The sequence below is a fragment of the Chaetodon auriga genome, chromosome 1 (genome assembly GCF_051107435.1).
Source record: "Chaetodon auriga isolate fChaAug3 chromosome 1, fChaAug3.hap1, whole genome shotgun sequence".
Taxonomy (NCBI): domain Eukaryota; kingdom Metazoa; phylum Chordata; class Actinopteri; order Chaetodontiformes; family Chaetodontidae; genus Chaetodon; species Chaetodon auriga.
In genome coordinates this window covers 20,842,578-20,869,577 of record NC_135074.1, presented here as the reverse complement: position 1 = coordinate 20,869,577, position 27,000 = coordinate 20,842,578, and the positions used below count along the sequence as shown (strand labels likewise).

Below are 27,000 nucleotides of genomic sequence, written 5' to 3'. Positions count from 1 at the left end.
CATCCTCCCGAAAGTGAATTTTTGCTTGTTTTCTTAGTCTTCTGATACCAAAATGAATATGTTTGGGTTATGGATTAACTAGTAATATAAAGATGCCAATTTGTGTCCTGGGGAAGTGTGATGGGCTATTTTTCTATTTCATAGACCAAATGATCAATCAGCTAATCTCTGATGAATCCAAAACAAAAATAATTGTTAGCTGAAGCCCTAAAACATTCTACCACCAACAGAAATAATACAACGACAATGGCAACACAATAATCTAGGCTACCACACAATGGAACAATATCATAAGGGACAGAGGGGAGATGGATGAGCCCGGGGCAGCCAGCTCTGCCACCGCAGGCCATTCACTCTGTCCAGCACGAGGGAAGCTGAGAGGACAAAAACAGCACCACGGCCAACAAAGGGAGGAAGAGGACAGATCCTGTCATTTTTACATAATTTAGATTATGTGAATTATTCCTGGACATCAGAGGACACACAAACACCCAACAGGCCAGAGTCAAAGAGGAGAGCAAGAGACATGCAAAATGGAAGAGTTGCAGCAGGACTGCATGATGATAACACATGAATATTTACCTGGGGCTGCTTCTTTATCAAAATCTGATCATTTTTTAGTGGATTAATTGCAACCCAAAGGTATTTTATTTATCATCTCATAAGGCAAGGACTAGAGCAAACTGACTGGTTGTTTCAGTGCTCCATTTAATTAAGGCTGCAACAAACAATTATGTTAATGATAGATTAATATGAGGACTAAAAAAATACAATAAAAATCGCTTTTTTCAACCAACAGTCTACAACTTAAAGATATGCAATTGACAGTCATATGAAACAGAGAGAAGCAACAAATCCCCACAATTAGGAGGCTGAATCCAGGGAATGTTTGCGTAGTAAATGACTTAAACCATAAACAATTATCAGGAGTGTTGTGGATTAATTTTATGTCAATCCCCTAATAAATCATTTGACTTGTTGTGTCAGCACTACATTTAATATGATGGAGATCCATTCAATGTTTCAGGAAAATAAAATGGTAACCTATAGCAATTTTGATTTTGCCATATTATGAGAACAACAAAGGTGAATCAACCTGCTGAGGTTAATCCACATCACATATGTGATTGCCTTTGTTTTTCTCTGCTCATGTTCAACCTCAGTGCATACATGTACCACCACCCAGCCCCTCTTCTCGCTGCTTTGTACTGAACGGAGCATGTTGGGGGGCTGGGTATAAGACACAGGGTGTGGCTTCGCTGTTGTCATGGCAACAGAGCTACCCCTGCTTTGAACCCCCACAACCAGTGACTGTATGGAGTGGAGGAATGACAGTATATGCAGACACGCTGACAAAAACACTGCAAACATGCATGCAGTAATCTACACGAAGCCTCTGCCTTTGTGCCTGCACGTCAACACAGAGCTGAGCGCCTGCACATGGACTGGCTCCACGGTGTGCTCATGGTTTTCCAAGCAATGCCTAAGACCTGTAGTGATCTGAGATGCAGCCCATGCCAGTCCCTTACGTGACAGAGTGATAGATGCTCTGGTTTCTCAGGGTTCAAACAAGCGCAGCCCATCAGTTACACCAGCAATCTGCCGTACAGCAATATCTTCCTTAATAGGTCGGCTCTGTTATAAAACACAAGGTTACATGGCATTATTGGGCTTCATAAACAGGAGTCAACCGGTTCTGTGTGAGCGTCTGTGTGACAGCAATGAGCGCCTGACCTGCAGACAACCCCACCAAGGATGTTATAGAACTGGAAGCAGAGCTGCTGATGTCTATCTACAGAAAACTGCTGTTGAGTCTGTGAGTGAATCTACCAGCCAGCACACAGACCCAGATGTTATTGTGAACAAGTGAGATTTGACAATCAAACAGCTTAAATTAAATGTTTTATCAGCCATTTGTCTTTAAGAAGACTGGATTTGCCTTCAATAAACATTTCTGGTAGCTGAACATTAAATATAAAAACAGTATTAGATTGGAAAATTGCTTGATTATTCAAAAATAGTCAAATGTTCTTCACCAGATGTGGATAAATTAAAAGCTGGGGCACAACCACCACTGGAAACCCCTTCTGTAATTCCATCAACTGAACGCTGCACCATTACTCAGTCACCAGCTCAATATCACCGTCGACACCGCCATGCTTTCTCAAGGTAGCTGCATTTAGAAGATATACACGTCCTGTAGAGAGTCAAAGTTATTCAATGGCAGCCGCACTCATGAAATTAAAAAAAGAGCTAAACCAAAATCATAACAGCTTGATCAATACAGTATTTACTTTAAATATTCTGTTAGACTTAAATGTTTTAAGCCATAGAAAATGGACTGATTTAGTGAACAACTGCATATATTACAAAATATCACCATCTGGTGGTGAGAAGGAGTACTGCAAAACACTGCTGACCAGGTGGTTGACAAAGGAAAAACCTCAATAAATAAGCAAAGAAAGATAACACAGGCAGACGCTTCCTCTCAGTCATGTGGGGACCATAAATGGTTTGATTAGAATAACAATGGTTTAAATAATCTTCTGTGGCCTTCACAGTCACCAGATGTCAACACACTGAAACATCTGGGAGATATCAGACCAACGTGACCAAAACACTACATGAGGGAGTGCCTTTTGGATCCAGACACAGCTTTGTGTCTGTATAACTGTCAATTCCTCAATGAGCAAGATGCCAAGGTCGTAATATTCGGTTACAATATCTGTCACAACAGAGATTAAATTTATATCTCTGATTTACACACAGAAGAGGTATATCATTGATCCCTCACACACCATCAATGTAAAAACAGGCACACTCTGTTCAGGCTGACAAACATCAAGCAGCCTCTACAGATTTCATTATTGTATGTGTTTGTCAGTTTTAATTATATTTTTCATCTTAGACTCATGGCTCAGGTAAGGTGATGGGGAAGGCTCAGGGAAATCTAAAGGAGGATCTAATCTATCTCCTTACAGCTGTAAACACTCCTTGTATGACCTTTGACAGAAAATACTTTGCATCAGATAAGCAATACCTGGGCTTAAGGACACCCTGCTCATTCAGACGGGCTGGTCACAGTGCTCTGCTTTCTGCTGTCAGCTGGTTCGTCTCTTGGCTCCTCTCCATCCACAGCTGCCATGTCTGGGAAGGTCACCATGGAGAAACAAACACTGAATATTTTCACTCATAAAGTGAGATGCAATGTTATTCTAAATAATACATTCAAGCTGGATACATACCCACATGTTGTGACCCAGTTTGACTTTAAACAAATTCTGAGCATAAATAAAGACTCATCAAAGACGTCATCATTACCGCACTATCCTTAACGTAAGCTACCTTGGCTAACTAATGCTAACTTTAACTGCCCATACTGTGTGAAGAGCAAAAGTGGTGGCTGTGATTTTAAGTAGCCGTGGTTTGACGTGGTAAAGTCGTGGTAAGGACAAAACAGTTAGTACAAACACGGTTATACAATTGTTTCCTGAAACTAAACAGCCGAATATTAAGCTAACTAGCCTCAAGCGTGGTAACTGTTGGATTTGTTGACAGTTTCTCCGAATTACAACATTCCAGACAGCATTTAAACGCAGCTGAGCCGTTTGGGCGCCAAAGGACAAAACAGCACCGTTTAGCAGAGACGCCTCTTTCCTAGACAACAGATACCGTCATATTTACTAGCAAAAACAAGCTAGAACGACTTTTTCTTTCCAAAAGAGAGGACCGTAGCTATGTTCAGGAATAAGTCTGCCTGGTTTTCAAGCAGTGTGCCACAGACATGCCACAGCTTCTGGAGTAAGTAACCTAAAGCTAACTATTATCAGGTCAGAGTTTGTAATGTTAACTAATTATTGATTTAGCTAGTTGGTAGCTAGCAATTCACTTGACTTGCAAATCCTGCTGCCTTGGAAGGTAAGGTACTGTAGAATATGCCCATGATACAAGATATTAAGTCTTAAAATAGATGCTGCCAGTATCATGGTGGTTTCTCTTGCCTACTGTAGTTCGTGTTTGCATTTGCACAGCTTGTTTTGGCTCTTAACATTTTTGTTGTAGCATTGGAGGGTGGCGCCATCGTTGGTTGGAGAACAGCAGATTACCTTTTCAGCCAGGATGCCTCATGTCCTGATACCCTGAGGTGAGCATGAGGATGATCTGAAGAGCTGCACATCCGTCATCTGTCACGTCAGTCATCTTTCTATAACTTTAGCTCTGCTTTTCAGGATATTTCAGAGCAAAGATTACCTGTGGAACAAGGTGGTGGTTTTTCACTGCCTGTTTCTGTCCACCTGTGAGAAGCGCCAGAGCGTAAAGTCCGTGTGCATCGGTCATTATGTGCTGCCTCCAGCCTCGGTGCAGGATGGTGAGGACGACTGTATGTTTATTGATTTACTGTGAACCTACTAAATCAGTGGTTTCAAACCTTGGGGTAAAGACTGACAACAAGATCCCAAGATAAGTCTGAAGGATGTCAAGATGATTAAGAAGACAGGAAATAACGTGTTTTTACTGTTAAATACAGGATAGATTCACCATTTCAAGCCTATAAAACATATTCAAGTTCAAGTGACGCTTTGACCTTTGTTTTAATGCACACCAATTTTATGAATTATACCTCATGCCATGTTTCTCTGATTATCATTTAAGAGGTGAGAAACGTGGTTGGGAGGTTGATTTGGGAGTATGAAGATGAGCAGTCAGTCGCACAGGTAAGTGTAAAACACAGACAGCAAAATGTGATCAATTGCTGGTGCTTTTTGACATCTCTTCAAATGAAGTAGTAACAGTAACAGTAAAAAAACAAAACATTGAATGTTTTACCTCATCAACTTCATTCCCATAAGAGTCACCAGGCAGAGGAGTCCAGTGAAGGAGAATTCAGCAGAAGCGAGTATGTTATGTTTCCGCTGTAAACATTTAGCATTGGAGCTCAATATACTGTAAACTCTTCAGTAAAATAATTTACCCCATTGCTCTTTTGGCAGCTCTGAATCATCTGACTCAGACTCATCGGGAAGTAAAGCCTCTCTGTGTGGTAATCTGCAGGATTATCCAGTCAGTAACATGTTTACAGGTGAAACATTCCTCAACATTTACTCTTTGAGAAAATGTCTGTACTTTTTTCTAATAAGATAATAGATAATTAACCCGTATAGAGGGTCTGGTGCAATCTATATTTAGATTATGAGACAGTCGTCAACAAGCGATTTTAAGTTGCTTCTGTGCTGTTTAATGTGTTGTCATCTTTTTTCTGTCGTCTTATTCACTACAGGGTATGTCAGCATGGACAACCTGCAGAAATATTCAGGTGATCTGTGTGATTTCCATCCCAGTTGTTTCCGATGCTCCAGCTGTAAAGCCCACTGCTGCTTGCCGCACACATGAAGAGAAAAGCATGTCGAAGTAGGAGTGACTGCTCACAGATACAAGCTGCAGACAATGTATCAGGAAATGAGTTACTATGTTTGTTTATTATGTTTGCATTGCCTGCCTACACTTATGTGTGGAGTGTCCACTGACATAAAATAAAGCAGTGTAACATGGCTAATGCTGGTGTCTTTTTATCCACATCATTTCATTATTATACTGACATAGTCCCTATTTTCTCATGTTCCCAACAAAACGAATCATATCTGAAAAGAGGCAAATGGTACAAATAGGTCCACAATGGAAATGACATAATTTCTTCCATTTGTGCAATCTGTCTTGTCGTGTGTGCAGTACTGTTCAGTTTCAGACTTGCCCCCAGTCAAAATATCTTAGTTGACAATAGGACGTGTCACAGGAGTGAAACTTGCTTGACTACCTCTGCTTTAACTCAGTCTGTTGTCATAGCTTACCAAACAATACTTTGCTAACTGTAAGAAATGCAGCACAGTGGGTAATGTGCAGTTATACTGACACAGTCTGGCCTCTTAAGTTTCCAATCATCAGTTGGTAGTCTTGTTGGAGCCATTGCAAGTAAGTATGCAGAATGCACAAAACATTTTTTTTTAGTGCACTTGTAATAACATGTATCCAGGTCTAAGCTGTTCTCTCTCATTGATTTCCCCTTTCAAATCTGTACAAACTGAGGTAACAAGAAACATGAGGGACATACAAAATGTTTATTGTACAAACAAATATGCCACAATGGAAATGGTTTACAATTGTTTTTAATTTGTGTATAGAAGCACTTCCGTCACAAAGATGCGAAAAACTTGAAACTTCAAAAAGAAATTTGAAGATTTCCCTGCAATGTAGACGCCAAAAAAAAGGACCTTGAAAAATAAGTCATTTTTATCACAATACAAATCATAAATTTGTGTATTTCATAAGGAAACATGAAAGGCACCTTATCCAAATCCGTTTCAACGTCACAAAATATGTATGTGTAACTCAAAACTACTGAAAACAAACCAGAGCACAAACCAATACCTATTCACTGACCCAACCCGTTTTCTGTTGGACAACCGTATTAGACTCAGCGCACGACGACAGAAGTTAAAGGGTTTTCATGCTAATTGCACCACGGCAGATCGATTATACAGGCTAATAGCAACGTATAATCAATATAATGATAAAACAAACCTATCCTAAAGTAATATAAAGCAGTATACGGAGATACAAGTAACTTCTGGAGTGCTGTTCAATTTGTTTGCGACGTCGCTTTCACCCCTACAAAGTGGACTGTTCCGGGAGTCTACAGCCAATCACATGCTTTGTTTTGGTACCGGCCCCGCTATCAGGAAGACGAAGCTTGCTGTACTTTGATACTGACAGAAGCAGAAGAGTTCTCTGTTTGGACGCGGACTGTGGTTCATCTTCAGCCTGCTGTCTTCACTGTTTCATCTGTCATGGCGCAAGAAAATCTCTCCGTGGTGCTGCACTCGCAGGGAGACCTCAGGCTGGTAGGAGACCCGACACAAACCGGGACCGTTTGCATGTGACGATTAATTATAATCTTTAGCATTGTTAAACTGACCCCAGCCTTTTTGCGTTTTGTCAACTTCTCACAGGAGAAGCGTCCCGTCCCGGAACCAGGACCTAATGGTATGACATATTCAACAGCAATTATAATAATAATAATAATAGTAATAATAATAATGACAATAATAACAGTAATTCTAATTTATATTGCTCCTTTCATAACTAAAATGCAGCTTAAAGTGATTTACAGTAAATAAGTGGTTCACATAAAAAAAAAATACAAGAATTTGAAGATAAGATGGGGAGCAAGATCCACTTAAAAACAATAGCAAAACAAGATAAAAATAAGAATGAAAATACAATAAAAAGTATGCACAAGTTGGAAAAAAAACATTGGATAATAAGATAAGATAGAGTACACAGAATGCATAAAATCAAGTTAAAGACAGTTTAAAAGAAGTTCAGCAGTGCATAAGTGCCAGGTTTTCCGCACAAGTTTCAGGCCTGGAAGGTGTGAGATGCAGTAAATGATTGAGACGTCTGGGACCAGTCTGGAGTGTCTTTCTGTGACATACTCACTGTCTCGTGTGATGTTTTACACCCAGAGGTTTTGCTCCAGATGCACTCTGTTGGAATCTGTGGATCAGATGTTCACTACTGGCAGCACGGCCGAATCGGGGACTTTGTGCTGACAGAACCAATGGTGCTGGGGCACGAGGCGTCAGGGCGGGTGGTGAAGCTTGGATCAGCGGTAAAACACCTTAAAGTAGGTAAGTGGGCGAGTGGTGTGTGTGTGTGTGTCTCAGAGCTGTGAGATACTGTGAAAAGGCAGTGTCAGTGTGCACTGCAGAAATCTTCTGTTAGAATGGAAGTTGTCGTGTATCTTCCTGAATATTTAGAATCCATTAATTATCTAAACTGCGGTTATTTCACAAACTGTACCTGCAGTTCCTTAAATGCATTTACATACATGCATTCACAGCACTGCACATAGTTTTGATGCAGGGTCTCACGTGGTTCTTAATTTTTATGTTATTACATAAAACCCAGATAAACTCATCCAGTGCTGTGAACTTTTATCTTTTAGGTGACAGAGTGGCCATCGAGCCCGGCGTGCCCCGCGAGATGGACGAGTTCTTCAAAAACGGACGATATAACTTGTCTCCCACCATCTTCTTCTGCGCCACGCCCCCCGACGATGGAAATCTGTGCCGATACTACAAGCACAGTGCCAACTTCTGCTACAAGTAACAGTTTGTTCATGACTGCATGGCTTTGCACCAGAGATTACCCAACGACTGCATGATCTCTGTGTGCCAACTGACACTCTTGCCTAACCATTGCATACATCCTTTTGTCTTTCTTCTTATGTTCTCTCTCTGTGGCCTTTTTCCAATGATCAAGATTGCCCGATAATGTGACATTTGAGGAGGGCGCTCTAATTGAACCTTTGTCTGTTGGGATCCACGCCTGTCGCAGAGCCGGCGTCTCCCTCGGCAGCACCGTGCTCATCTGCGGTGCAGGTAAATACTAAATTCACACGATAAAAGACAACGTTTGAAGGAATATTCCATCCACATGGTCCTGCAGACCTCATCTCAGGGGGCATGCCGCCAAGTAAAATGAACACGGTGATTGTACTGTATTTGAGTTACATGCCCCTGCAAGTAAGGAATCTAACATAAGACTCTGGGTGCAGTCACAAAAGTGAGAATCACACTGACTCAACAGAAAGTGAGTGAGGGAAAAACTGCTGAACCTGAACACACCGTGTAAGAGACTTAATAGTTAACGAAGCTCTTATGCTGTGAAAACAAGCTAATGAACATTTACGTCACCTGTTTGAAGCAATAATCAGGTGAAATAGTTGATTGTTTCCTGTAAGGGTTACACATGCTGAACACACGTAATGACTCTGACTCTTTTTCAAGCTTCAAAACGTGTCTATAATCACATAATTAGTGCAGGTCTTGAAGTGTTCGGCTGTCAGATATTTAACATACTCTCTGCAGTAGAGTACAATGTTTTTTATTTCCTCTCTCTCCACAGGACCTATTGGGTTGGTCTGTTTGCTTGTGGCTAAGGCAATGGGGGCCTCGCAAGTCGTCATCACCGGTAACACACACACACACACACACACACACAGTTTCTAAACACCTGTCTCAGCTGAAATGACTTCATGTCACAGCTTCTGGTAGCATCTTCTGTTCAGTCTTTTGTCCGTCCTCTCATCCACCTTTGCTGCATTCAGATCTGTCCCCAGAGCGTCTGACAATGGCCAAAGAGTTGGGGGCAGACTTCCAGCTGACAGTGAAGAGAGGCGACGGACCCCAGCAGCTGGCCAAGAGTGTGGAGGACAAGCTGGGCGCTCAGCCTCACATTACCATTGAATGCACTGGTGTTGAGAGCAGCATTCAGACTGCCATCTATGTATGTGACACCTCTCAGTTAAGACCATTTCAAGTTGTATTCAGAATCATGAGGTCACTTTGCACAGATTATAGACAATAGTGCAGTTACTCAGGGGCGGGACTCACTTAATACTTCACCTTCACCACAATCCAGAGGGAGATGCTGTACTTATTTATTTTCTCCACTGCTACTTGCTATTTATATTCTACTCACTGCACTGTGAATGACACACATGTCAAAGAGCTTCAGTGTCTGCAGATAAAATAATCCAAGTGATATTTGTTTTTTCCTGTCAGGCCACGCGCTCGGGAGGCGTGGTGGTGCTGGTGGGTCTCGGCGCGGAGATGGCCACTGTTCCTCTGATCAATGCCGCCGTCAGAGAAGTAGACATCAGAGGGGTTTTCCGCTACTGCAACACGTAAGAAGATATCCATGAACTTCTCGTCCTATAAGCAAAGTTGGATGTAGTTCAACTTATCTTACGGGCAGTGATAATTAGATCATAAATGAAGAAATTGTTTGTTATTACACTCTTAAGTGTCGTCTTGCTGTGTTGCAGCTGGCCGATGGCCATAGCCATGTTGGCGTCAGGTAAAGTGAACGTGAAGCCTCTCGTGACCCACCGTTTCCCTCTGGAGCAGGCGGTCCAGGCCTTTGAGACCACGCGTCAGGGTCTGGGGATAAAGGTCATGTTAAAGTGTGACCAGAGTGACCAGAAGCCCTGATCACTCGCTGCAGCGAGCCAAACATGACTGACTGAGGGCGACTCAGCGTGACACACACAAGGTGGACATCGACCCTTGGAAAGATAACAGAGCTAGTTCAGAGAGACACACTTAATAACAGGCAGCTGACTGCAGGTCAGATGTGTAATTAGCGTCAAATGGTACGAGTAATTATTTTGGGATGTTTTATAACCAACATTTTGTGTTATGATTGTATATAATTTACTGCTGCGCTCTGTTTGAAATTTCTTATAATTTTACATGAGGCTACTGAGGTAAAAAGAAAATCCTTAAATAATAAAATAACAAAGTATTAAATATTTCTTTTTATATTCCTTTTCACACAACCTGCACTACCAAGTTCAGGGCATTAGGGGGAACTAGAGACTCAAAGTGGGAACACAGCAGCGTCCTTGTCTCTGTTCTGTGCTTCATACCAACAGTACACCAGGTCTACCACATGAGAAGCTTTACAATGGACTTTTTTGCATTTAGTAACGAGAAATCAACATGTTTACCATCTCATACCTACAGGAGCATCAGTCAGACTGGAGTTTGGTATGTCGCTGTCAATTGAAGCAAAGCGCCCTTCCAAAAGTCTAACACTTGATGTTCCCCAGGATCTGTCTGGGGCCGTCTTACCAACTGCAATTAATTCATTAATTGGCTAATTATGCATCTGTACACGTTGCGGGAGAACACACATGTTCAAAACCTGCTTAGAAATACTACACAGTATGGCAACTTTAACACTGCATACTGGTAGTATACCATCCAGTTTACAGCTGTGTACGATCAGAAACTGATGCACTGACAGGCATCAGTGAGATTAGACTCACTGCACCTGTGGGTAGCTCCTCTATTTCCTCATGTTCAAATCCTGCTTAGACTTCCGACGCAGTGACCCTGAGACCCGTCTAATAACTTCTGAAATGAAATATCCTGATAATCAAACTGAATTTAACTTCAAGTCTTATGAAAGCAAAATTACGAGACGAGTCAAAAATGTCTACTTACTGAAGATTTCAATTTCAACACGCTGAGTCAAATTATGAGATATTTACTCTCGTTTGACTTTGCACAGTAAGTCAAACTTTTAACCACATTAAAATTACAGTAAGAGACAGTGAGGGATAATTTTGAATTACCATCATGTTTTATCTCGTCTAAGTTTTTTTTTTTTTGCTCTTCCTTGCAGCGTTGAGCTCAGTGGGCTTCCATAAAAAACAGGCCAGACACATTTTCACACGGTAAATTTTTCAGTTGAAACCAGTCCAACAAAACCAGCCAGGTTTAGCTCAGATTTTATTATCTTGCCACAGTGACATGATACTACTTTACGAGGCATGCACACAGATAATGTTCATATGGTTAAAATTCACTACGATGCATTGTAAAACCATTACTCGGCGGTAAGGCTTGTTTCTGTCACAGTGTGTGATTCACAGTTCTCTCTTTCCCTCTCAAGACTTAAAGCCAACATACAGGTGGGAAGATGTTTGCAGTGACTAAACCTGTGTGTTCTGTTTGTTGTTTGCTTTTTTTTTTTTTTCAACATGAGCACGATACTAGACAAGTTTCTCTTTATGTACAGACATTCTAATACTGCTTATGGCAATGGGACAGCTCGCACAACACAGTTACATTCACAATCCACTCATAGTATGCATGAGCTTCAGTCAGGAACACTAAAGATGAACGTCAGTAGAGTAGCACACAAAAGGAACTTCATTTTTCACACGTGTGACTTCCATATCAAAAGCAGAATTGATGCATGTTAATGGTCGTGTTCAGTTGCTTGTTATTTAAATGTGAGTGTTTTTACATGAGATTTAGAAAAGACTAATCTTGCCATTCAGAGGTTGAACTTGTGTATTGCCGTATAATGAAGGAAATCAAAAGGATATGGCATTTCTCCCATAAACCCCTGCTGCAAGCATTGGTTTGATTCACATGTACATTATATCAACTTAGCATATTTAAACCCAACATCTCAAACACTGAACTCATTCCCCTTTTCACTGACGATGACATCCGGCATTTAACTGTGTCGCTGCCTTCATCACAGACTGCTTTCGATTCAACAGCAAGATTCAATAAATATTTACAACGCAGCTGTGGCCCCTCCCTCCCCACTGCCTTCACTCGCACTATTAGCAAAATATGTATTTACATGAGAAATAAATAAACAGAGAAGAAAATGAAACTATACAAGATGTATAGTAGAAGTATCATATTGCATAACATGAATATAAAAAAATAAATTGTGACGCATTCACTCGATAAGTTCGTCCACACAGTCTAACTGAAGTGACACAGAAAAGCACAGGACAAATAAATAAACAGTACACACACACACACACACACACACGCACACACACATACACACAGTCTCTGCAGCTGGTCAGATGGAAAAAGCATCTCATGTCAATAAAATGGCCGTCGCATGTTAAGCACAGACAAGGGAAGAGATGATGAAGAACTGAGGTCATCAGCTCAAAGACAAAAAAGAAGAAATGAATCGACAGGGAGTGACTGGTCAGCTCGGTTTGTTAACCAATCACAGCTGACAGCCCATCCTGTGGAGCAGCCCCTCGCCATTGTTTATATGTACATAGGTGTCTCCTGTCCTGTTAGAAGTCTGAACATGGCTGCCGGCATGGTCTTCATGTGAATCTGGCGGTGAGAGAAAGAACAAAACACGATGTCAGACAAAGACCAAACATTTGGAGTGTTTTCTTAAAGACATTTACAGGCGTGTGTGTGTGTGTGATTGATGCCTGAGGGCACACCTGCTATTTATTAGCCGCTGCTTCCAGACAATGGTTTCAGAATAAACCCAAAAAGGTAGAAAACTGCAACAACGCATCTGCACTTCAGCTCTGCTTTTCTATGTTTTAAAGGCCGTCTGATCGCCTGGTTTCTACACAGCACGCTTAAATTATCCCACAATGAAACATAAAAAGTAGTGTAAAATCAATAGTCGCTAAACAAGATTTATCTTCCATTATGCAGTGTGCAGGCTGTTCAAAGAGGTAAATTTAGATGGCAGCCGGGTGAGAGGAAAGACCTCGGTGGAGTTTTTGATTTTGCCTTCTTATACGCAGGACGCAGCCTCAGGCTCCACACAGAAAACAACCTGACAAATCCTTTTGTTTAAAAGCTTCATTAGCTTTTGAAGCCATCGCTCCACGACAACCGAAACTTCCATCCATATTTGCAGTTTTTGTATTTTTCAGCAGTGACAGTTTGGCTCTGACTACTCCAGCCACGTAGTACTGCACTTCCATAAAGTTGTAGTCTTTCCAGAGACAGAATTAAAAAAAAAAAAAGACTCGTCAAATCAAAGCAGCACGGGCTGAGATACTCTGACTTTTAGTGTCTAAACAAGGTGGAGGCCACATTTCTCATAAAGCTACTGGACTGTATCTTTTATTAGACTTCCCCTGCCTGGTAAATGCCCACATCTTTCAAACTCGACACTGCAGTGTGTAATGCAGGATTTATGTTAAAAATGTGCAGCCACCAGGCCCAGTCAGAAAAAATCAATCAGGATTATTTTCCTGCTTTACTTATTAAGTTTCCCTCGGCACAAGACGTTAAATAACTCTTCTCATGGCGGAGCAGCCCATGATTCAATAAAAAAAATACTGTGATACATGAATGTGCATGTTACTGTCCCCTCTGTGTGTGTGTGTGTGTGTATGCATGTGTGTGCGTCAGTTTAACCTCTCCGACAGAGTTGGACAGGGCCTGGACGATCTTCTCGTGCGCTGTGGCCACCACACTCTGCCCATTGATCTCTATGATCCTGTGACCCACACGGACCCCGCCTCGCTCAGCGATGCCTCCACGCATCAGACTGCATATCTGACAACAAAACACACACACAGAAGGAAATAACATGGAAAACGAACGCCACTGGACGGGTGAAGTCTGACACTGAGGCTGTGAGGCTCCCACAGACCGTTTATATTTAAAAGACAATGATAAACTGATAAGCTGCACGGCGCGTCCTTGCTAAATATAATGAGGGTTTTTTTTTTTTGTTTTTTTTTAGCAGGGATTGTATTACGTGGATAATTTATCACAGCACTGCAAACAACACAGTGTTTCTTCTGTGTATCCAATACAGAGCAAATAAAATAATGAGCAGATTAATCTAAAGTGAGACGGGAACACACACATGCTGCACAGCACTAAATACACCCCACTACACATCAAAGTTAACAAGTCATACATGAGGAAAACACAACAGTTCTCATGAAAAATCATTGTGAAAAATGTTAACATTTCCAACGTCCAAGCTACGTTCGTGCTCAGAATCATACTTACAATGCCGTTCTGGACGCTGAAGCCCAGCTGATACTTAAGATCCGGCCTCTTAATGAGGACAGTGGTAACAGGAGGGCAGCTGACAATGTTCATCTTCACCTGAACCTGGTTCTTCAAGCCCTTAAACACAGGAGAAAACAAGGCCATAAAAAACCTGTTCGGTCTCACAGAAACTGTTTACTTCATAGCTGACGCTGCCTCTTCCAGCCTCACTGTTGTGCACATTTTCAGTGTCTTTGTACCTTAATGATTCCCTGACAGGTGGCGAGTGGCAGCCCCACTAGGCTGGTATTGTTGATGGACATGATCTGGTCTCCGATGCTGAGCTTGCCAGAGCGAGCCGCTGGCCCGCCATTCATCATGTTGGCTAAGATAACTGTGGGCAGAATGGAGCCCCAGCCGGACTCCACAATCACCACACCCAGGATCTCCCCTTTACTCTTCTCCAGCTGCAGCTGTGGAGATGGAGGGGGGGGGGGGGCAGATTGTTGGTCATTATCTGTTTCATCATCTACAAAAACTGGTCGACATGATTAAAACACTATGACTGGAGCAAACTGATTGATTGGAGTCGACAATAGTGCAACATTTCAGCAGTTTTTTTGATTATTATCATTCTGATGCATTAGTGTGTTTCTCCCTTTCTCTGATCAAAGCTTGAATCTGTGGTACAACAGCAGCCTGAAGTGTCCCTGAGCCCATGTAGTAACATCCTTTATACAGTCATGTGTTCACAAAGAGGTGAACCTCGCTCCATCCTCACTTGTAAAGGACTGAGCCTTTCCAGGATGCTCCTTTCATACCCAATCATGACACTATCACCTGTTACCAATCAACCTGTTTACCTGTGGAATGTTCCAAACAGGTGTTTTTGGAGCATTCCACTACTTTCCCAGTCTTTAGTTGCTCCTGTCCCAACTTGTTTGAAACATGTTGCTGCATCAAAGTCAGCATAAGCAGATATTTACAAAGATGAAGTTGATGAGGTTTAAACATCAGACATATTGCCTTTGTACTGTTATCAACTGATGTATCAAAAAGGACTTTTTTGGAATCGGGGTTGTGTCTTTGCTTGCATTAGACGACTGCAGGGAATGCTGCAAAATCAGCACTGCTTTATGACAGCGTTGCATTTCATATTTATTACTGCATTGATGTAGAGAAATATCTCTTAGAGAAATATCTCTTAAAAACAATCTGTATTTTTCTCTATGACTGGATAAAGTTTACTTTATTATGATCTACATAAATACTGCATTATATTACTGCCCACCTCCATTCAGGGATTCAGTGGCTGAAGGACATTTTCTTTGACAACCCAGTCAATCCAGTTTCATTTTCTACGATTGTCTCAAATGAGGAAAATATATGAAAATCATTCTTTCTACAAATTATAAGTGAAGTTGTGTTTTATACAGCAGCTTAAAGGACAGCTCATGTTTGTATATAACATGTAGTATATGCAGATGTGTGAATTAGTATATAGTAGTTGAGTAAGTTGACTTTTGTTTAAAAAAGTGCTCTATAAATAACATTTTTTATCATATAGTACTATATCTGACATTAAACGCCACATTATCTTAATGAACATGTTCCATACACCCATCCATGCATTTGCACCTCAAACCTCCACCTGGTTTTATCTCAAAAAACAATGAGACAGTGTTCCTTTGCCACAATCAAGCTAATCTGTGCTGTGAGCCAGACGTGACATTTCTACATCGCAACTCAGATCTGTTTAGGTTGGATATGTTATTTATGTTAGGCACAAACACTAAAAGGTTACCAGGGATTTATTTAGAATAATTTATTACATCATCCTCTGAATTCACAGGCCTTCATAGCTGCGGGTACCGTGCACATCTCAACACCGCCTTAATGTAGCACATAATACGTTTTCCTGCTCCAACCCTTTCGACTGGCAGATGTGACTCGCATACGCATGAAGCCTTGAGAAATGATCTTATTCTTAACACGGTTGGTTAGGAGGCTTTAGTGCTTCAAGAAAGCCCAGTTTCCCCATCGCTAAAAATTACTCATATGCCTCAGAAATAGCAGCTGTGTGGTGGTGCCCATGCAGCCTCTCGGCTCGTACAGCAGGAGCAGTTTCACGGTTTCTAATTCTCCAAAGCCTCCGGTAATGCTTTCAGGGCACAGTGTAAGCTAAAGAGGAAATACTGTGGTGATATAAGAAAAAAAAAAAGGCAAGCGCTGACATACTTTGAGCAGATTTTACTGTACCATCTGCCTTTAAATCTGTCTAATTAGTTAACAGCAAACTGTATACTTGTGTGTTTCTCTAATGGCCCTGCAGCACGAGTGCGATTTGTGCCACACATGTAAAGTCTCACAGTGTCGTGTTGTTTTTCCGGCATTGACACACACATCTGCAGAATAATCTCAAAATTACACGAAATCTATGCGTGTGCCGCACACTTAATATAGACCAACCTCTTTGCAGTTTTCAGAGTTGGAGAAGTGAATGAGGTCGTCATTGTACATCTCCTGGGTGTTGATGATGTCACTGTACTCCTTCTGGCTCAGGTCCTCGGGGTTAATGCCGTTGGCTCTCAGGAACTCCTGGTAAGCTACGCTGAACGCCTGGCCGATGGACTGAGCGATAAGCTGGGCCTGCAGACAGAAGAAGCAGGAGTGCCTGTGATCTTGTTTTGTCAGATCCACAGAAGCTAACCTTCACCGAGTTGTATATAAATAACAATACGGTGGGGAAAAAAGCATCCACAGGCATCAAACAATAGTGGTATTGAGTGAGCCAAGAATATGTTAAGGCATAATATAAATTGATTTTTGCTGTCATAAGCTATTTGAGAGAGAACACTTTCAGCTGCAGCTTAGATGAGGAGGAATGAAGTTTAATGAAGACAATGGGCGGACAAACTAAATCTACACACACTTAATGATCTGTTTAACGACAGGGATACAGTTCCAGCCACACAAATCCAGAGTACTCGTATTTGCCAGGAAGTACTTGGAAAGAATGTGGAGTAGCTCAGCTAAAAAACAAAACCAAAACTATTCATCCACACAAACACTGTGTGTGTTTAGGGGAAAAATAACCACACAGAAAGGATTAAAAATCAGTCTGATGTTGATCTGTAGTAGATCTACTGTCACAATTACCCATAAACTATCAGCGACAACAGGCTGACTGCACAGGACACGCCTACCACCAACCAGAGCAGCTGTAGCATCTGACGCCATGTGCTGTGGCTGACAATGTGCTAGAACCAGTTCACAAGTAAGCAAAAAGTCCAAATAGAGAGCCAAAACTGACGGATAAATGGTTGATATGTGCAGGAACTCATAGGAAACCAAACAAAAAAGGGAGATCTTAACAGGATCAGTATGTCTTCCATAAAAAAATAACTGTTGTAACAATAAACATTTTCATAGAATTAACAGTGTTAAAAAAAAACACCCACTAAGTGAAATTACTAAAACATGAACTTGATAATATGGATGAAGACAGTCCAGAGGATGCGTCTTTTTCCAAGCTGTATTTCCACTCCTTCCCTATTTCATTGAATTCTATGCTTGCATATAAATCTCTGGCAGAATTTGCAGACAGTAATGGTCCAGCCTTTCAGAATCAATACACTGTGAATTAGTTTTGCAGAACAATAAAAAAAAAAAAAAAAAAAGTCAAAACCAGGCGAACATTGCAAACAGCCCGTGGTGCCACAATAACAGAAACAGTTTCTAAGTTGATAGATGAGGAGCTGAATGCTTCTATTATGACTCTGGCTGGCTTTTAAAACCTGGCAACAAAACGTGATGAAGAGAGGACAGACTGGAGTCCAGCCTTTATACTGACTGGCAGCAGACACCGAGTTCCTCTGTGCAACATTGTTCATGATGCCAAGTCTTGCTGAATCTGCTTTAACAAGACAAGCAGCAGCTCTGCGTGTTAAAAAATAAATACAACATAAAAAAAATGCCCGGCCAATTTACATCGTGTCACGTAAGGGACCGGCTTTAAAGGCTATTTTTTTTAGAATTCGTATATATAAGTGACAACAACGTGGTGAAAACATGGAAAAACTACATTAAGGACAGACAAATAAATTGACAAACTGAGGAACAACATGACCATCGCTGAAAGCTGAAATAATATCTGACAATGAAATAACACTTACGAAGCAACAACAAGTGTCATCTCTTTATCTTTAGATGTTGGATGATTCATCTACCAAATGAGTCCTCTTACATAATGACAGAAAAATAACAACATGACTGTGTTTAGTAGCTGTCGTCCGTGCAACCGCTCAGCGACGCCCAGCCATTTAAAACAGGCCGTTTCTATCATCAACACACACAGCAGCTTCCTGAACTGGAAAACACACTTGAAGCACTTACATCTTCAGACTCAAAGACATGGCATATCATCTTGTACTGCTTCTTGGCCTCGGGGGCCCCCGGAGTGGTTTCGATACAGTCCTGCGAGGCTGTGCGTGGCATACGCCGTCTTGCCATCAGTACCACGATGTTCCCAATATCGGCAATGTAGGATATGGTGCGGAGTGCGTTGTCCATCATCGTCTCCTGTTGGCAAATCAAGCAAAGTCACACACTGAAAACGACCTATTTGTTTTTAGAATAACATACAGGTTTAGTTTTAATTTGTGATCCAGACAGGATGTAACAGCAGCCATGTTAGTTTATATGAGGACATTTTTGATTCACAGCTGTGAGACCTGAAATCAAATAAAATCTGAATCTGGGTCGAATATCTGAAACAAAAAACATGCATGATGAGACATTTAATAATTCAGAGTCTCCAGATTAACTCCCAAAATACCGATGATGTCATAAAAACAGGTCTTTACTTGCTGTACTGTCCTATTTAACACTTCGCCACTGAACTACAACTGGATCATAACAAACATGGTAGCAGAACAAAACACTGCACCACACAATCACACGTTTTAACTGACAAAACGATGTAATATCACATATTTCACCACAGTGAGCTTCCTCTTTGTGTTCATCTGATTCTGTCACGGCTTTGAGGAATAATTTGTATCTGGTTCTGGTAATTATCCGACAGTGGGTTTACTTTGATCAGTCATTGTTAAAGTGCCAGTGTGCAGGATATTTGTTCCCTTTCTTTGTCAAAGCTGCATGATCCTTTGAGGGCAGAGAGTGAGAAGATGATGGAAAGCACACGGGCCCGCTTTTGACTGAATTCAAGGCTGGTGTGTAATCTGATTATAGCCCGATATCGCTCTGATAAATGTGGTACATGTTCCTCCCAAAATAATGAACAGGTGCGCAAAAAACTCAGAGGGGGTTTGTGTTGATGAGTATTTGATCTGTGTAATCATGTTTGTTTACTCAGCCAAATAATTGTCTGTCTTATGTGTCGTAATGTAGATTTTATGAGTCATTGTTTCTGAACACAACTACGAGCAGCAACTCAGAGAAGATACGAACGTGGAACTGTGGGCCTGCTGAGAGGAAACTTGTCTTTGATCATGTTTAATGATTTCACTTCAGTTTGGTTAACTTCACTTCATCAGCTGTGTCTGGTGATTTCATTCCATTAGTCTAATTAGCGCTATTCTTCCAGCCCACCTTTGGAGTTGTTCTTATTATGAATCAATGTCAGAAACCCCATGCAAGCTGCACCAAGCCTTTTGATTGCAGAAATGAAGCCTTTTTTTTTTTTTTTTACTCAGAATCTCTCTCTTAAGACTGCCAGGACCAGTGGCTACCAGATGGAAAAGGGAGGAAGATAGACACTGCGTTGCAGCACGTTAGTTTCTGCCAGGTGGCTGCCCACACACACACAAACGCACACGCACACACACACACAGCCAGAAAGCAGCTCTGACTGACATACTGCAAATGAATCATCTATCACATATACATTTAGCCGTTACTGTGAGCGAAAAGCTCTATTTATGATCCCCTGAACTGCAGAGCTCTGAGAGGCATCTATCTGCTTCCATCAAAGACTCCACCTCCTGTGAAGACTTGTGCCGCTGCTTCACACAGCGGCTTCTTGTAAAGCTACAAGGCAAGAAAACTTTGACAAAGCTCCTGAAAGAGTGGAGAGAACCTGTTAAAAAGAAACTTCAAGAGGAGAAAATCTCACAGATGAATTTGATTTTTCATTCATAAAGACCTTCAGAAAGTCAAACTTCAATCTGAAGTCTGACTTTTTGACTCTGTCTGTAAAACAATGGAAGAAAACAACACAGAGATGCCCATGTGCTCACTGAACATGCTCATATTTTGTATCACATTGCAACTAATGAACATGTGGGCCGTCAACTCCCGTGAGAGTGAACAACGATCACAGGCTGTGCTTTACGGCACCTGGCATGCCAGCACGGCAATTCAGACGCAGCTATGAATATGTGAAGGAGTTTTATGAGCAACAGTTCAGATTCAAATGGAAAAAAGCTCACATTTTTATGCAAATTGCGTCGCCCATATCAGCAACAAAATTCAAAAGACACATCGCGTTGAAGCATCAGAATGAACGATGCTCACTAGAAATCGTTAATGAAAGGTTAGACCACGAGCCAACAGCCGCCATGTTCCTCCACCCGCCAAACTCACAGCGTTTTGTAAAGGAGCGGTTTCCTTCATTGCCCCGCAACAAGCAGACAAACTTGTAATTTAATGGACGACATCTGCTGTGAGATCTGCTGGGAACTTAGCTCAAAATTGTGAACTATGAACGTGAACTACTTCATTTTAGTCTCATCTGCGTGAACTTGCAGGACACTGGCAAACGAGTGCAGATGTGGTTGATACTTTGACGATATCCAATTAATGCACAATTATAAAGAAATGTTTCTCTCCTCTCTCCGACACACCCTCCGTTGATGATGCTCACACAACATTTTTAGAGTTTATTCTCGCCCTCAAGTCGGACAGAAATCTGGCCGTGGCCTCGTGAGATTAAATAAATAAATAACAATGAGTGGTAGCGTTTCATAAGAAGCAGTTTGTATGAACAGTTAAGCTGCCTTTACGTCAGCTATGACACGACAGCCCTCCCCTGACGTGTATACCTCAGTGGGTGTCCGAGGGACTGTCAGGGTAAACGGCTTTTATTCTCACAGCTGAGAAAAAGACACTTTGGACGGTCACATGATGTTCGTGTGTTTGCTGGTGCTCACCTGCGAGTCTGCGTTCAGAACTTTGATCCTCTGAGTGGAGATAAACAGATCAACCTCAGTGAGGGTCTGAGCGTCTCCGTCTGCACTCTGTGGCAAGACAAAAACAAACAGACGACAAAAAATTGAGTCGGTAAGAGTTGGTGAGATCATCCCCCTTTGTTCAAGATTTTTGTACCAAACATGGCCGTTCATGGCTAACAGTTACTCACAACTGCCTGAATGCTGTCTGTGTTAAATGCAGGAAAAGTATTAATTCAGAAATCCACAGTGCATGCATAGTTTAGGGTCCAGCTGGAGAGATGCTTGTTAGATGGAAAGGTTGTTGAGTTAAAGGTGAGGTGGAAAAGGCAGAGAAAGGAAGCGTTTGGCATTGGTGCTATTTTACATCAGCTGTCTTGGCACGAGGATGACGAGCTGGCATGGAAACAAGAAAGAGCTCAACACTAAAACCTAACCAGCTGGCTGTTTTGCCAGTGAGAGCAATGCAGCTTCAGCACAGAACAAGCCTGCACACATTTCCCTCTAATCACTGTGTAGTGCAGGCTAATAAATTTCTATTTGATTTAGCTTAATTAAACTTGCCAGATGCATTTAAAAATAAGGCAGTCGTGCTAAATAATGAATAAGACCTTTATGAAGCTTTACGAATATTTCGTGTCCTAAATGGTGAATCATCTATTTGAGGCTCATTTAAGAAGTACAAATTTCCAGAATGCCTTTAGTCCAGAGAAACAGTTTGTGGTCTTCAATCATCTTAGCATATGAGCACAGCTAGCTAATTTGTGTGAGCATTCATGATGGCAGCCACACTCCTGATTCAAAAATGTCATGTCTCCATCGGCTGTTGTTCACAGTATGATTGAAGCTAAAACCAGATGTTCATCACTGAAATGTTTTTGATTAAAGCAAAACTGTGATGTCAAGTTACAGATAGAGGAAAAAAAACCAACAACATGTCATTATATGAATTTTCTCAAAAGCTCTGCAAAGTTATTCATAACATTGAGCCAAAAATGGATACAGTCATAGCTGAGGTTGTTTACAGATGATCCCTCTCTTCACTATGAACTGAGATATTACAGCCACAGTTACTTTGTGCTTTAGCTGATGAAAACCACGCACATGACAATCTCCTAAATGCATAATTTAACTTAATTAAGGGCAACAGCGCTGTAAGTATAAAATATGGAAAAAGTACTAAATAAACAAAATTCGAGTTGCAGCTTATGACATGAGCTTTGCATTGGCAAGTGTTCCCTTTGCTAAAATGAAGCCACATGTCTTTGGCCCTGATTTAAAAGGCTGTCACGTCGAGCATGTTGTGCTTTTGTTGTCAGCAAAACCTAAACTAGACAAAGCAAATCCATTTCTGTCATCATTTCCAGTTATCTTGGCATATTCACAATGTTAGGAAACCGTGCAAACTGGTTGATAGACATGTTCACTCAGATGTTATTATTAGGACGCGCGTTGCTTGAATCACTTCAAATTTTTCCTGCACTCAGAGAGTAAAGCAGCAGGAATCAATTATACATTAGACACAACTGATAGACTAGAGCTTTGGTAATTTAATGACAATATGTAAATAGGCACTTAGAGCGTGTCATTAAACTCTTAAACATACATTTATGATCTCATGAAACATTACATGGTATTACTGCACAGGTAGTAATAATGGCACTGTTTTAAGAGAAATCCCAAGAAATAATCCAGGCTGCAGCTCCTTCCACAGCGCCCCACTGACATGTCCTCTGTCACCGTGTGGCCACAGCATTTGCATATAAATTCATGTCAGTGTGCTGTTATTAACTCTGGCTCCAGCTTTACAACACAGCTTCAACTTCACTGAGCATAAAAGGTCTTTTAACAAAAGCATTTTATGATGTGTCTCATTGAATCGGTCATTTCAGTTTCGCTGATTTTGAGACATTATTGTAAAATAAGACTAATGATAGACTCTCACTGCCAAAATGCATAGCCATTCACCCAAGACAAAACATGTTTGTCTCAGTCTTAGAAAACCTGACACAGATTTGTTCGGCTAAATCAATGCAAACGACAAACGTGACACAGATGGGAGAGGACACACGGGAACGGAGACACAAATGAAATGAAAAAGAAAAGGTGGAGAGTGGAGGGAAAGTAGCCAATGGGTCTTCCTTTTGCTCTGTTTATTACACACCGCCTTTTTCTTGATTTTGGCAGCCTTCTGTACCCTCTGGCAGGCAGGCGGGCAGGCGTTGGGACGGGACAAGGTCAGCAGATACGGAAGCACAAAAAACAGGAGGGAAAGGAGGAGGAAATAAAGAAGGTAAATAAAAGAAGGTAAGACAGTAAAGCCCCAAACCAAACGGCAGGTGTGCTATCGCGAGAGAGAGAGAGAGAGAGAGAGAGAGAGAGAGGGAGGGAGAGAGAGGGAGGGAGGGGGAGAGAGAGAGAGAGAGAGAGAGAGAGAGAGAGAGAGAGAGAGAGAGAGAGAGAGGAAGAGTGTGTGTGTGTGTGTGTGTGTGTGTGTGTGTGTGTGTGTGTGTGTGTGTGTGTGTTTGTGGAGATAGCGTTTGCACAGCCGTGTTGGTTATCAGATACAAATCAAAACAGCAATTACAGAGGGTAATAATTGCTTTTTTCTCTTTTAAACACAGCAAATCAAAAGTGTGTAGACATGAATTGACACTGTTCCTGCACTCTTAGCGTCTATGTAACGCTCCTTCAGGAGGGTCTAGAGGGTTTATTTCTTCTTATCAGCCTTACAGCTAACAAAGTCTACAGCTCAGGCTATGTGTACAATATATCGACACCGCTCTCACCACCTTCGATGTTCATGTCACAGTCTAAACGCTATTACCAGTGAAAGACTTGCCGGAAAACAATCAACAACTCTCGCAGAGGCAGGGGAGGGGGTAAAGCCCCTAGCAAGGATTTAAACTGTGCGCTTGGGATTTGTTCTCTGGGCTGCATAAAAAAAAAAGTCGAGTCACTATATGTGGAATTAAACAGCTTAGATCAACATGGAGGCAGTTTTACACAGCTAATGTGTTTGATCAGTTCATCAGTGATTCTGGTCTTGGCGTGGGCCCGGCGATTGCTGATCTTACACTGATAATCCTTTGGGGTACTTTGTAATCTTTCAAAATCAACCCCTCTGTGTAAAGTACATGCCGAGCTACTGCTCCTCTCTCCAGCTGCCATTGACCAGAGGAAATGATCTTGACCCTCATTAGAAGTGTGACACTGGATGTTTGCCCGAGCCGCTGTGCAGCGCAGGAGCTGGAAGACGGTATTTAAATAAATAAATAAATAACAAGCAGAGAAAACAGCTCAAAGGGAAGAGTGTTTTTTTTGGGTTTTCCTTTTTTAAAGTTTCCTCCACCGTGATCAGCTCTCACGCAAGACAGACATCTGAGGCTTTCAGCAACATCTACGGCTCTGCTGAGCAGGGAGGGGATAGACAGCAGGAAAGAGTGAGTGGAGGTGGGCTGGGCTGAAGCTGCATAAATATTACATCAAACAGAGTGAACATCATGCCAAAAAGATCTGCATAAATAACCTTTAAAGCCTTGCTACAGTTCACCTGGCACACTTCTTTCTGCTCAGTTCAGCACTGCAGGGTCTAAGCGTGGTCCTCGTAAGACAACATGTGAATTTGTTCGGGTTGATCTGGAGCAAAGTAACACGTATGGATGCAAGTGACCGCATGTGTTGGCAGGTTTGAGAACAGTCAACTGACGTTTCAGTGTCAAAGATTAAAAACGTTGTTTGCTGTACAGCTACTCATTTGCCCGTGAGGGACAAATCGAGGAGATAATGGACGACTTCTTGTTCAATGGACCCGCTCCAGAGCAGGGGAACGCACTCAAAGGAGAACAGCTAAAATGGTTTGATCCTGACGAGACTTTCTGCAGGGCAGGCAACTGTGCATGACAGAGAGAGAGAGAGTGAGTGAGTGAGTGAGTGAGTGAGAGAGAAGAACTAAACACAAATTGGATAAATGTTGTCAGTTGGCATCATCGAGGTGAAGAGGGCTTTTAGACTGAAACCAGCCGATGGTCCAAAAGACTTTTTTTTAAGTTGTAGTCTTTCATGTCACATCCACAGTGACAAGGTTGATAAATATGGCTCAAAATCAAAACTCGATATCCTTTTGCTATGAACTGAAAAGTGTCAGCAGGACCAAGCGGCAAGAAGTGTCAAACACCAAAAATCCAATTTGTTGTTTGTACTGATTTAAATGAATGATTTAATCACCAGTTGCTAGTTTTAGTCTATATGTCTTTCTGGAAACATGCTTGACAGTGTTTAACATTTGAAAAGTTTGACTTCTCTGTCAAAACTTAATGATGTAGAAAAACATGATTATAATGCTCAAATTACGTATCAGTAACAACATTCTGTTATTGTAATGGTCTCTAGGCAACGTCCATTAAACTATGATAGTCTGACAGATTTTATATTTACATTTTTTGCATAATTATCTAAATACTTGCAGGCATCAGTAGTCATTTATTTCTCTCTTCAGCCACAATTTGACTCATTTCGGAGCCTGGACGGGGACCACTAACCCTACATCCTAATTAGAAGTGGGACAGATTACACTACACTGAAGCATGTAAAATGAGGATATAGTGCCGAGTGGTAGGGCTGTTGAAGTATTACGACAAGGACCTAATCATCTGAGTCTGTCCCTTAATTAAACAGCCAAACTATATGTTAATTTGCTTCTATCAAACATAAAAAATATGCAAAATGTGGCTAAAACAGAGACAAAACAACCAATTTAACAGGCCTAAACAGGTCTCTTCAGTTCACTCAAACTGCCTGCTATTTACCTTTTCATGCTATTCTGATGTCTGCTGATATCATGCACCGTGAAACGTACGTTTTCTTTACTCTTTTGGTTCCTGACGTGTCCCACACTTGCGTGTATCCACCTCACAGGCGTCATTACAGCATGCAACTCTCTAAAAGTAGACTACTACACGGGAGGTCATTTAATATTTAGAAATTCAGCCAAGCTTGTGTTCACATGAGAGGGAGATAAAAGAGACTGGTGTCTGGGTGGCAACTATGCATCAAAACATCAGCTCTGCCTGCATGATGTCATCACGTCACGAGACCTGCTGCTTTGATCACACAAGCCACGAGTCCATGACTAAGAATTTTGAGTAGCTGTTGAACACAAGCACTTTGGGCAAAGCAACAGTAATGAACAGTGAATCAAGCTAATGAAAAAGAATATGAGACGAGCTCCTGTACGCTGCACTGGAACCATCCGCAGCGTGTCTCTGAGACTGCACTGGAACATCATCAACGCAACATTAGTGAACAGCAGGGAGCGAGTGTCAACAAGGGAAATATAGGGTTCACATGCCAGCAGTCCCATTAACCAGCCAGCTGTGTCAAACACACACCCTGCAGCACAATCTGGCCAAGTTCTTTAGATGCCCTAAAAGACCACTCAT

At 41.6% G+C, this 27,000-nt stretch overlaps 3 protein-coding genes across 5 annotated transcripts in view; 2 read left to right on the top strand and 1 right to left on the bottom strand.

Annotated features, from left to right (window-relative positions):
• Nucleotides 1-3,714: 3,714 nt before the first annotated feature.
• Nucleotides 3,715-5,430, top strand: terb2 (telomere repeat binding bouquet formation protein 2). Its single transcript, XM_076758310.1, has 7 exons — nt 3,715-3,801; nt 4,063-4,144; nt 4,230-4,369; nt 4,654-4,742; nt 4,860-4,897; nt 4,992-5,080; nt 5,279-5,430. Exons 1-7 carry the CDS (start codon nt 3,738-3,740, stop codon nt 5,389-5,391), a joined length of 615 nt encoding a protein of 204 aa, XP_076614425.1. The 5' UTR covers nt 3,715-3,737; the 3' UTR covers nt 5,392-5,430.
• Nucleotides 5,431-6,732: 1,302 nt separating this feature from the next.
• Nucleotides 6,733-10,369, top strand: sord (sorbitol dehydrogenase). The gene is made up of 9 exons (XM_076729256.1): nt 6,733-6,896; nt 7,005-7,038; nt 7,521-7,685; nt 8,003-8,162; nt 8,320-8,438; nt 8,965-9,030; nt 9,167-9,345; nt 9,624-9,745; nt 9,887-10,369. Exons 1-9 carry the CDS (start codon nt 6,843-6,845, stop codon nt 10,050-10,052), a joined length of 1,065 nt encoding a protein of 354 aa, XP_076585371.1. The 5' UTR covers nt 6,733-6,842; the 3' UTR covers nt 10,053-10,369.
• A 971-nt stretch (nt 10,370-11,340) lies between these two features.
• The window catches only part of apba2b (amyloid beta (A4) precursor protein-binding, family A, member 2b), a 59,016-nt gene continuing 43,356 nt past the window's right edge, over nt 11,341-27,000 (bottom strand). For 2 of the 3 annotated variants that reach the window (XM_076729227.1, XM_076729235.1), the window contains 8 exons: nt 23,724-23,759; nt 21,542-21,628; nt 18,765-18,950; nt 16,839-17,018; nt 14,630-14,842; nt 14,388-14,507; nt 13,782-13,922; nt 11,341-12,728 (listed from right to left, as the gene is read on the bottom strand). In XM_076729227.1, coding sequence (XP_076585342.1) covers nt 12,657-12,728; nt 13,782-13,922; nt 14,388-14,507; nt 14,630-14,842; nt 16,839-17,018; nt 18,765-18,950; nt 21,542-21,628; nt 23,724-23,759 — 1,035 coding nt within the window. In that variant the 3' untranslated portion in view covers nt 11,341-12,656. The remainder of the gene's footprint in view (nt 12,729-13,781; nt 13,923-14,387; nt 14,508-14,629; nt 14,843-16,838; nt 17,019-18,764; nt 18,951-21,541; nt 21,629-23,723; nt 23,760-27,000) is intronic. The other variant, XM_076729244.1, reaches the window with a different exon arrangement.

Coding starts and splice junctions, on each gene's coding strand:
- terb2 (XM_076758310.1), top strand. CDS start 3,738: ATGTTCAGGAATAAGTCTGCCTGGTTTTCAAGCAGTGTGCCACAGACA. Junction 4,145..4,229: donor TCATGTCCTGATACCCTGAG/GTGAGCATGAGG, acceptor TCTGCTTTTCAG/GATATTTCAGAGCAAAGATT. Junction 5,081..5,278: donor AGTCAGTAACATGTTTACAG/GTGAAACATTCC, acceptor TATTCACTACAG/GGTATGTCAGCATGGACAAC.
- sord (XM_076729256.1), top strand. CDS start 6,843: ATGGCGCAAGAAAATCTCTCCGTGGTGCTGCACTCGCAGGGAGACCTC. Junction 6,897..7,004: donor CGCAGGGAGACCTCAGGCTG/GTAGGAGACCCG, acceptor AACTTCTCACAG/GAGAAGCGTCCCGTCCCGGA. Junction 7,039..7,520: donor CCCGGAACCAGGACCTAATG/GTATGACATATT, acceptor TTTTACACCCAG/AGGTTTTGCTCCAGATGCAC.